This window comes from Poecile atricapillus, chromosome 1, assembly GCF_030490865.1.
Source record: "Poecile atricapillus isolate bPoeAtr1 chromosome 1, bPoeAtr1.hap1, whole genome shotgun sequence".
NCBI lineage: Eukaryota > Metazoa > Chordata > Aves > Passeriformes > Paridae > Poecile > Poecile atricapillus.
The window spans coordinates 127,892,747-127,904,831 of record NC_081249.1 but is presented as its reverse complement, the minus strand read 5'-3'; the positions used below and the strand labels follow the sequence as shown (position 1 = coordinate 127,904,831).

General features: G+C 39.9%; 1 protein-coding gene across 1 annotated transcript in view; it reads right to left on the bottom strand.

Moving 5' to 3' along the window:
- The window catches only part of SHANK2 (SH3 and multiple ankyrin repeat domains 2), a 278,930-nt gene that overhangs the window by 108,726 nt on the left and 158,119 nt on the right, over nt 1–12,085 (bottom strand). The window contains exons 17-18 of the mRNA XM_058861253.1: nt 5,589–5,671; nt 3,815–3,939 (exon numbers count right to left, since the gene is read on the bottom strand). Coding sequence (XP_058717236.1) covers nt 3,815–3,939; nt 5,589–5,671 — 208 coding nt within the window. The remainder of the gene's footprint in view (nt 1–3,814; nt 3,940–5,588; nt 5,672–12,085) is intronic.

Below are 12,085 nucleotides of genomic sequence, written 5' to 3'. Positions count from 1 at the left end.
AAAGTACCAGCTGATGAGTTCTGCAGCAAAATGATGACAGTTCCTCTATTACCATCTCTGGTTTTGATCCTCAAATTAAACCTTGAATTTTGCCCTTTTGTTTTTACTTTTTAAATGAATAATTCACCAGGTTTATCTAGTTTACATATTAACTGGAATGTAAATAAGCAGCCATGCTATTCCAAAGACAATAACATTTCAATTTATCTGGAAAAATAAGAGATTTTATGGCACACTAATGCAAACTGCAATGCCTCATTTAGAGAACAAATGCTTTGTTCTGGTAAAATATTGCAGAATTAACTCAGCTTTCTGAGTATTGATATTGTAACATTATTGTTTGTGTGACAGGGAAAATCCCCACGAGCCACATCAGGCAACACCTGCAGAACAGCTGCACACTCATGGGCACAACAGGAACAAACGGTTAATAATCCAGTGGGGGTTAATTTTTAAAGACAATCTATGTCCTACAACAGTAAAATCCTCAAAAAAACTACATTCTGAGTTAAAATAGGCCTTCCAGTTTAATGGATTTCTTAACTCAAAGATGGTTAGACTTGTTTATATCATCAAAGCAAATCTCCAATACTACTCCACCTTCAAGAATTCTTGAAGTCATGTCTCAAGGCAGAACACTCTGAATTTTTCCAAACCTGAGCAGTTACAGTATAGAAATCCAGTCACTGATGAGTTACTAATGACCTACAAAGGAATTAGTGATGGTTGTACAGTTTTAACCCTTTTCTAAAGGAGACTGCAATATTTAGCACTTGGCTAAATATTTTAAAATCAGGCTGATACCAAGATTCAAGAAAACATCAACTAAAATAGTGAAAAATAACACATAGGTCAATCTGTAAAATCTCGGTTAAAACAACCAAATCATACCCATCCTTGTTCTCTGATTGTTCATCAAAGCTAAGGAAAAAAAAAACCACATTGAACTGGCATCTCTTGAATTGCTTATGAAAACCCACATCTACTGACAGCTGCCTCAACCTCATTCCTTCAGCTCTAAAATTACTTCTGCACTTTTTTAGTACATTAGCCCTGTGGTCTATCCAGGAAAGCCACTACACACTTTACAATTTTTATCACAAAAACCACGGCTGGGTTTGAAGCAAGGAGGAGACAAACCACACACTGTCAGAAATTTCCATGGAGACTCTGTAAGCACTGTTTCCAGGGGCAAGTATAATGTTCACCTCTGAAGTCTCATGTTAAAATTAATTGTACAGGTTGGACAAATCAGGAACTGCACACTTGATAAAAACTCAGTCATATGATACAATGCCAGCTGTTCCAGGTAATCCCTACTCCATTTATCTGCTGGAGCAAGAGAGCACCTTTTCTTCCTTTTTTGTACTGATCTTTTATTTGTTCTGCTCCACATGTATCAACTCCAAACATAAATTATTATAATGTCTCATAGCTGATATTGAAGTGTTCCCTCCTTCAGAAGATTCCAGACCATACCTGTACACAAAGAAATGATGCCTTGTCTTCTCCTACCCTTGTGCTTTCCAAAGAAAGGATCTATCTCCCTGTCAAACCTGTCTTTCCAGAGTGAGGTTCCCCTCATCTCCACGACCCCAAGCCACCAAACCTCCTGAAGCAGAAATGAAGTATCTGCTGTGCCTCTCATTTTGCCCCCTGCCAAACCAGACTCTCTCCCCCTAACACTCAGCGCCTGCCACGACTGTAATAAATAGCACTAATTAGGATCCTGGTTGCCCATCAACTCTTTTATTATTCATGTGACATTTATGATAAATGCCTGACATTACTTACAAATGCTTGAGGTGGCACTTACATACAGAGGCATAAACTTCAGAGTCATGGGAGAAATAATTTAGCAGCAAGGCAGGCTGACTACACAACCACTTGCTGACATGTAAATTTAAATCTTATCGTTCAACACAAAAGATAAAGTAGTTTGGCATTCCTAGAAGTGCAGGTGGACTCCTATTTCAACAGTCTTTTGCATCACTGTAAATATCTCTAAAGATGGCTTTCTCCAGCCAGCCAGGACTGTGCACTGCATGTTGGCCATAAAACAGAAAAAAAATCACTCCTTTCTCCAACAGAAAAGTCTTCTGCAACAGCCAAATTGTCATTTCTCAGGATTATCATATCCTTTTAATTAAGTTGCAAAATTCAGAACAGAATAACCCCAAAGAACATAAATTAAACAGAAATGGATTTGATTTGCATGTAATAATGTCTTCTTTCAGAATTAATTACAAATATGCTGGAGTATGGATTAACGTCCTCCTGATTCAGCACAGTATGTGCATGTTTAGCTGCTCTTCTAAGCTAAGGCTAGGAGTGAATTGTCTAGGCAATTAATTATAATTCTTCTCTCATTTGCCAAAAAAAACAGTAAAGCTTTGTGCAGAATCAGTTACCCAGCTTTCTTCCACCCCTTCAGAGATCTTAAAAAAATCCATGGGCATATTTTTCATTCCATAATGAATTAAATTGCACATTGTTCACGATCAATTCTATCTGTGCAATCTGCCAGTACAGATTCTTCATACTTCCCATGGATTAAAAGCCTGACAAGAAACCAACCTCTAAAAATACAGCCTTGTTTCAAAAACCCCACCTAACAGGAACAGGGAGAGCTTTGGAAGGATCCCTGCCCAGGGAACGCAGCAGTTCCATTTGTAAGCTGGTCTTTAACGCTAAACGCTTCTTCTTAAGTAAACAAACAGCAAGGGAAATGTGCTTGAAGACAGAGATAAAAATGCACATCTATTTACTTTAAAAGCCTGCAAAGCCTGTTCTTTCACGGCTACAGTGTGAGGAAGTGGTGCAACTATTTAAATTCAATCACCATGGGAGTTCAAGGCACACTCCAAAAAAAGCTGTGTTGTACCCTCTCCCGCATGCAAAAGCCAGCTCTGCAGAAATGAACGTTGTAACACCAGGAAGTATTTTACCAAACCATACATGAGCCTGAAGAAGAACACATCAAACAATGTAAAATCAATAGATCTTGCAGACAAGGGTTGATCAATCCATCTCAAAAGACCTATTTTCAATTCCCAGTTTTACAGAACCACGGTATCCCTTTGTTGGTCATGAAAAGGTTGTGGAGGGAAGAGGAAGAAAAATCCCAAGTAATTATTTTGCTCCAAAATGCCCAGCAACACTCAAAAGGGGAACCAACTATTTAAACAAAACTTAAAATACAAAAAAAAAATCCTCTAAAATATCAAACATGAGATATTTTTGGCATGAATGAGCAGAGCACTTAAATATACCCTTTTTATAAAGTAATTTATACTGCAATAACTTCCATTGCTTATTTTTTTGTATTTACAGTGTAATGTTGGAAAAACTCAATTTCAAGCCCAAGTAATTTGCTTTATTCTCCATGGTTACTAAACGCCACTAGACCACGGATATTTCTGAGTGCAGAAATAGTTGCATAAAAAGTCATTAATTTTGGTTACTCCCTGTAAATATTTAGAAGAAACCAGAACTGATAGCCCACAATAAATATTGAAGTTCATCTAAATTTCAGTAACTGAAAGAAGACTACGACCTCCCAAATATCTCCGAGAGTGTACTCCCAAAGGACAAAAAGAACAACCAGAAAATTCCCAGTCAGCCTGACCATTGTTCTCTATCACTACTTTCCTGAATGCTGCATGAAGTTTTAAATTGATCAACATTACTGGTGTTAGCCCACAGAACTTGCTGCTCAGAGGCATCCCACACTTTTTTCCAGAGTCAATTCTCCAACGGGAACATCACTCTTTCCCCAACAGAGCACTGAGAATCAAATTTCAGGATCTCCTACCTCGATCAAAAAGTCTCCAGTTCTCAGGCCAGCTTGCCATGCTACTCCCCCTTCATCCACAGATTCCAAGTACTGCAAGGCAGGAAAGGCTGGAGTTGGGGTGAATTCTTCAATTGGTGTGTCAGCTTTAAAAATAAATACCACATTAAAAAAAGAAAGTTATGGAGTGCTTGCAAATACCACTTGACTACAGGCCTATCATTGGCCATTCCAATTTAGGGTTAAAAAATGGTGGGTGCTGGAAGTGAGAGGGATGTGCCTCACGGGAGATTCGGATGCTGGGGACAGAGTGCAACCCCCTTTGCAATAGCAATCCACAGGTCTTCCTTCCAGAGGAGGAAATACCTGCTCCTTTCCTGACACAAACCAAATCCAGCTGCACCAGGCCATAGCTGGGTTCTGATATTCCAGGATATTCAGTATTGGCTCAAGTAACCCTTTTGTGTGCCTGGAAGAATGCTGTAACTCTGGCAACATCCTCCTAAAAATGAATTATGTGCTGGAGCCAGGAGAGAGCATCTGGCCAAACTACGGGGGTGGGGTGGGTGACAAAGGATGAGAAAGATCAACCAGAATTTTTTTTCTTCTCCTAAATTTAGATGTGTATAACAAAGAAGAGACCAGAAGAAATCACTTTTTAGGACAGGAGGCACAGCTGGCCCTGTGACAGCCCTGCCTGCCCCTCTATGTCACGTACACACACAGGCAGAAAAGTCCTTGGGTCTTTCACCTGAGGTGCCCCCGCTGCTACAGAGAAAATCTGGGGGAAACTGCTGGGCTCACCCAGAGGAAGTGAGCCCTGCTCAAAGCACTGATAATCCACAGCAATGCTCAGAGATAAGGCAGTGCCTTGGGCTTTCCTGCTTCAACTCCAAACATTTCATTTGGCTAAAACTGGCAAAGCTTTCCCAGCCCTGCAAATCCACGGTGGCACCAGTTTAGGTTTAGGGGTGGGGAACAGGGAGAGCAAAAGCCATGTCCTAAGAATGAAGACATGGAATAATTTTCATGCTCAAGCAAGTCAAGGGAGAACCCATGTGAAATGAGGGGGAGCAAGAGATGGGACATACCATCACATATATATATATTCTTTTTTTTAAATACAAAGGGACAAAACTGCACTGAAAGTTAAAAAGCAAAGCATTAAATAGAATGCCTTTTTTGACTCGTAGGAATGCCACCATGATAGATTTTAGCCTACAGAGAAGTGCCGTGCAGCTTAACATATGAACAGCTTTAAAAATGAGCACACTACAGGCCATGCAACATACATGCAGCTTCTCAAGATATAAAAAATAATCATATTTTCATACTAAAACTGCACCAATGTCACCTTGCAGAAGATCCACACCTTTTTAACAAAACATCCCTCTTTTGTCTATTACTATTCCCAGCCCTATTTAATCAGGCTGGCATTTGAAATAAAGCAGCAGTTTTTATGAGGAAAGCAGGTTTCCCATAGTTAAGTAAACTGCACAACAGAAGAGATTAATGGCAAAATACTACATCCACCAGCATGAGAGAAATACAGGCAAAACTTTCTCCCCCCAAAATGATTATGCAGTGCTTATCCTATGTAAAAATGCAAACTGCTTCAGAGAGAAGGCTCCGAAATCCATCGGAGTAGTATAGCATACAGAGAATCCTGTTGTCTAGCAACCAAGTGCACCAAGAATAATTCCTGCTTATATTCTGAGATGTATAAATTTCTTCATGCCACTGCACATCACACACACACGTACACACACACACACACACACACAGAAGCACATACCTTTTGCCCCTCTGAGCACAAATCCAAATCCTTCATTGTCTTTTTTCTGCAGGACCACTGCCTTTTCTTCTATTATGCAGTCACTGTAGAGAGAATTCCGAGGATAGCGACCATTATTACATCCCTTCATCACCACTGTAGTAGCTGCTCCTCCAGTGTGCAGGTTCATCATCATCACAGCCCGTTAATCAAATAATATTGCAGTAACCAAGCATGGGAAAATATAGAACAAATAGCAGCGAGGGGAAGACAAAGACTGAGCTGGATGGTAAAAGAAAACATGACAAAGCAACTTAAAAGGAATAAAAAAGGCAGAGAGGAAAAAGAAAGAAGAAGAAATCATGCATGGTGGTGTGTGTTCTAAATGAATGACTGGATGAACATGTGATCATGTAATCTGTGAGCTAGCTAGGACTCTAAAAGGAAAAAAAGTAAGTGAACTGAACGACAGTATCATTAATAAACTCCTCAATCGTGGATGTACCAGATGCATCTTCTAGTGAAGCCAAAATGAAACCAACCAGAAGAAAAATGAGGCAGCATTTTAAATTTAAAGATAATAAATTATGATTTTCTATTAGCTAACTAAAAGGCACAAATATATTCTGAAAGCTATGCCTTGCATCAAAAGCCCTTTTTCAATCCTATTGAATGTTGCATGCTGCAAGAATCCCACATGATCATCTGACAGCCTACAATGCTAACAACGTGCAGCTGCCTTGGCGTCATCAAGCACAAATTTCCACAGCATCAAGAATCTGCATAATTGAAATAGTAACAAGGCATGCACAAGCAGGAAAACACATTTTCTAAGGAATATTTCCTGTCTTCTGATAAACAATTAATATTATAAAACAAGGAGATGGTGTAAAGGACTATTTATGTAAGCAGTATTCCCTTAAAGAGAAAGTAGCCTTAGGAATCTCACTGTCATTGGCTAAGATACAAGTAGAAGGTAGATGAGGAAAATTCACAAAATATACAGTAAAATGGGATCTTTCAGATACAGGACACAATCTGTAAAAGCCTTAAGATGTTTAATATCTTTCATTAAACATGAAGTTACTAAAAATATGCTGAAAGCAAAACAAAAAAAGAAAAAAGAAAGAAAAAATGTGAATGTGCTTTTAGGTACCAAAGCATTGCACAGCATGAGTTGCAGGGGTTAAGTTCATGAATTTTCAGCACTGCAAACTATGCTGCTTTAAAATACCTACAGAACTAGTTTGGATGGAAAGGAGTATGAGCAAGTTTGCTTTCCCTAATTTTATACTAGCCAACTTCTGTTCCCACTGGTCTCATACAGAATCTAGTCCTCACAGCAGTGAATGCAAGGAGAGACTGGATCTGCCTCAGGGCCATTAATAATCCCCAGGGGGAGGAAGAAACTAAATAAAGAGAAATTGTTGTGACCTTTTTATTTAAAGCTCTGAACAAAGAGAAGGATGATGATACCAGGACACCAGTGGACAGCCTCCAAACTCCAGATTTTTCATGCATCACAGACCATCCTTTTGGTGCCTTTCCAACTCTGCAGGATGAAACTTCCCATGGCTGCTGAAGCGATGATGTAAGGTTGTCTTCCAAACTGCAGACTGTTTAACACCACACATGAATTCAACCTGCCACAGCGGTGACTTTGTGGGCAAGAGATGGTCTCCATCAGCACCAACAGGTCTTCTGTCTCTCAACTTATTTACTGTGTCATTCAGACATTTCCTGTTCTTACAGTTAAAAAACTTCTGCTTCTTGAGAAAGCCCAACACCCTCCTGCTCAGGAAAATCAGGGTGGGATGGAACATGCAACTCTCAGAGCCCAATGAATCTCTCCATCAACATCCTGATGATCTAGAAGCTGACTGCTCCTGCCAGTACATTGGGTTATTTCCCTCATTTCACCACCACATTCTCAAGGTGGGTTTCTGTGCTTATCCACTCAGGAGTTAACAGCATTATTTTTCTTACTACTTGGTCAAATTAAAACACATTCCCTTCAAGTTTCCTTGTAACCAGTCAATAGCTTAATAGAGCTTAGAAGGCAACTTCTGAGATCCTAATTATAGCAGGAGTTTGGTTCAAAGAACCCTCTCATGTCCCCATCCCAAATCCCACTCTCATGTCAGTTCATTTCCATATGGAATTCAGAATTTTATCAACTCAGCAAACTCAAGATCAATTCACCTGGTCTACATCCAAAAAAAAAAAAAAAAATAGGCATCCAGGGTCCTTCCAGAGACAGCTAATGAAATGGATAGGCATTGTTAAGTCAGGATCACTTCATCCCAATGTTCAGATTAAAGCTATAAAAACCACCTCTGATTTTCTTCTCATGTACAGCACATCTATTCCATAAACTACCCCGTTTTATACTTCATGTACTGTAAGTGGGGATACCAAATTGCCAACATTTTGCAAAGTTACATGCAAGGGGGAGGTGAGAAGGGAGGGAGGGAGAAGCATTTTTAGTGAGAAAACACACAAACTGGTCTCTATTATTTGACAAATACAACTTTCTAATATACAGTTGAAGTCATAAAGAAAACAGCATCACAGACTGGAAAGTAAAAATGTAGGCTTGTAAAAATCAGATGGGTAGCATTTCTTCTCATTTATGTTCCCTAGGAGTAAGGAACCTTCAAAAATCCTATGGCTTGAGTAGCTTCAACGTGTTCAAGCAACCACAGAAAGCAAGTTGATTCTCCTCCACACACACCCCAGTGCTGCAAAGCAAAGAACCAGCAGCAGGAAAAGGGAGGAAGACAAACAGGCACACCAAAAAATGAACTGAACTTGCAACCTCCACACTCTTTCTCCCAGAAAAGTTTGCATTCTCAAGCAAACGGGGCAAAAGAGAAGCAGAGTTGAACCTCTGACTGTTTGCAGTGCTGCTTTTTGCTTGCTTTGCCACGCCAGGGCTCTCTGTGCCAGTCAGGTTGGACCCTCCACCGAAGGTCTGTTCACAGTCCACCTGATCCTGGCAGGCAAAGTGGTGCCAAATGTAAAAGTAGGTCAAAATTCCTCCCCATGAGCCTTCTTGGCAGAGTCTCTGATCCCAGAGTTGTTGTAAATACTTAGCAGTAGAACACAGGGTACGGCAACCAGTGACAAATGAAGGTGGCATTACATTAGGAGCCTGCTCAGAGGCCTGAGCTTAAGCAAGAAGAGGAATTTCTTCCCAGGCTCTTTCAGTACAATGCACAGCTCTGTGATAACAGTCCCTCTTATCTGTGATATGCCAAATTTCAATAGGTAAAATCCCTGAACTCAATTTCTGTCCTATCCCAAACCAAAATTAAACAGCTTCCATTTCAGAGACGAGTTCTCAGATTATGACCAGTTCCATATGATGGTAATAAAGTGAGTAGTTCTAAAATCAATAGCTCATTACTTAAATAGGGCACATACTGCTTTGACTTTGGGCTGTGTAAGGCCAAGATTCATTGCAGGCAAAGTTAAATGCAAAAGGCATCCTATCAAGTGCAGGATATTTCTGTGTGGAGCACAATCATAAAAACTTCAGGCCATAATAACAGTCAATGTAAATCTCTGCTTTACTCAAGCAGTAGATATTAGAAAACATACTTGTTCATGAGCTCATGTAGTTTCCTTAACAACTTAAGGCTCAAGAGCTGTGCAGAGCTGTTACAATTTCCGTAATTTTACAGACTGAACAATGAAGAAAGGGAAATACAAGGATTTGCCCATGGTCAGACAGATATGTGAGTTTTGAACTCAGCACTGCTTCACATAACAACCATCATTTGTGTGGGCTTTTCAAAACAGCAGGAATTTCTGCTTTGCTAACAGCCCATTAAGATAATATGTGAGGAAGGAAGGAGAAATGTCAAGTCTTTCATAAAGACCTGTATGAAGAAAATAAAGGTTGGAGTGCAGGTTCCTGCTGGAGGCAGGCCCACAAAACCTGGTTTCCTGTTCTCATCAAGGATAACTACACCCTATCTTAAGGCATGACTTATTCCACAAGTTAAAATACTAAATTACAGAGGTGGAAACTATCAGGACTACAGGACGTGTTTAGGCAAGTTTGTATCAAGTGTTTCATTGCTGATTTCGATCTGTAAAACAGCATGTAGAGGACACTCCACTGAAAATTATCACCATTACCTGGAAACAAAAGTGGCTGTTTGCTATATTGTCAGTCTCTCCCCAGGGCAGAGGAAAAAATGAATGTAAAAAGGAATTATTTTCCTGATTCTCTGCAATCATGCATCCCCTAGAAACGTAACCCAACCTTTTCAGCTTCAGTAGCTCCTGAGTCCTCAAGCCCTTCAGTCAGGACTTGCTCTCCCTGTGAGTGAGAAGTGAACAGGGCTCTCTCCAGGTTCACTTCTTTCAGTTGGCCAAGTAAATCTAAATCTCTTCATTAGCCCTTTTTCCTCTCCTCAGCACTCTTGCAATTGCAATCTTTTGGAAAGATCTACTGAGTTCAGAGCTAGATACATCCTCGAAGAATCAAGTGCTCTGCCAAGTGCAATAAAATGATATCTAAATCATTCCATAAATTTATATGCAACGTCTGGAAGCAGTCATGCTAATTCCTTTCACGATAAGATGGCCAATTTATGGTGGTTATGCTTAAGCCAGAGAAGGGCATTTGGGAAATCTATTCAAGAGCAGAAGTCCTTTGTGCATTATCCAACAGTCAATCCCTGTTAAAGGCACATCAAAAATATTATCTCCCTTTTTTTTGGAAGTAACCTGTTCTGATACTATATAAAATGGAAATTATGTCTACAGCAAACCTGACTGTAGGATATAGCAAACTTTCAGTGGGAAAACATTTCCTGTTACTGCTGGAAGGGGTCAGCCTTACAATTTATAGTCAACTACTCTAATGGCTTCAGGAAAATTGGCTAATCCTACTAATTAAGGCCTTCAAGATTAATGAAGACTCTTTCTGTGATTATTCAAGGTTCCCAGGCATTGATCATCCACTTTTAGGTCTCACAGAAGAGCTCTCACAGCTCTCCTGTGTCAGGCACAGCAGCAATCACTTGTTCAACAGGCAGCAGCTATAGCAGCAAGTGGGTTCTGTGCACAGCAAATAGGAAAATACACAGGCTGTCCCTAAGAAACCCACTGGCAACCCAAACAGAAACAGTGAGATGTAGCCAGCCATTTATTCAAACTCACAGTGACCTCTCCCTTCACAGAACCTTAGGATCCCAGAATGGGTGGGGTTGGCTCACTCTGTACAGCTGAGCAATCCTAATGTCATATATGACAAGTCTAAATGATTTTACTTTAGATGATATGTTTCTCTGGAAGTTTATAGCAAACTGTATTTGGGAGGAAGAAAATATTTCCAAATAGAGGGGTCAGTACCTCAGCACTTTCCTCAAGGCAGATAGAATCTAGCAATAGAATAGAAATACTGGAGAGCAGTAAACTTTAAATTGATAAATTCCTTACTAGGCAGCTGAAGATACAAGTCCAAGAGTATGATCATGGCACAATAATTAAAATATGATGGAGAAGGGACAAAGAGAATCACATATAACTAAAAATTCTCCAAGTCATTCTGCTATTTCATTTAAAAAAAAAAATTTGGAAAATCAGGTATGCATATGGAAGTGCAGCATGGAATCAAATGCTTAGTACTACCTATGGATCTCAGCTTCAAGGTGCTCTCAAAGAAATCCAAGAGCAGAATCTTTACTGGCACAGATAATTGGTTCTGTGTCAGTACCTGACTAGCACAGCTGGCACTCAAACAAAAAAACCCAGAGAAGACAGACAAGATCACCATTACCCCTTGTTTGCACTGTTTTCCTCCCTGGCTTTATAATTTGTGGTAAACAGTTTCAAATTGCAACAGGAAGGACATGGTCTAACGTCTCCTTGGTAAACTTGGCATAGTTGTGTCTTTCTCAGCTGGCTATGTTCAAGCCAGATGAAGGAAAAGGAAAATAAGAAAGGATGCTCCAGCAATACTCCTGTAAGTAACCTCCCCGTATTCATATATTTGTCTTTCCAATCTCCTGTACCAGTGCTGTTTCTCTAAAGTTAGTAAACATCTCATGGAGCTCTTTGATCATGAGAACAGAAAGGCTGCAGATTTTGCTTTGAAATCTGCTGATGAAAGAGGAGTATGTCAAACTGTGGCTGTTTTAAAAAACATGGAGATATTCTCCAGTTCTGTATCGGTATTCCACTGTGAGGGAATCACAGGCTCCAGTAAAACCTGAGAGAGTACATCACATCTTCCACCTAAAAAAACCTGTTTCATTCACACTTCTAAACAAGGAATCAAGCCATCTTTATTGGATTTTGAATAGTTGATACCCTGGGTGAAAAAAGAACAGTTCTTCACTAAATCCCCAAACCCACACTAATATCAGCCATGAAGGGATTCAGTAAGAATTAGGAAGTCAGAAAGATGGTGCTGCTTTTTCCAGCCTGTGATCAGCAGAAGTGCCCAAAAACTCAACCATCATTACAAAGAAGCAACCTATCTTAGAGAGCAACAGTGCTGT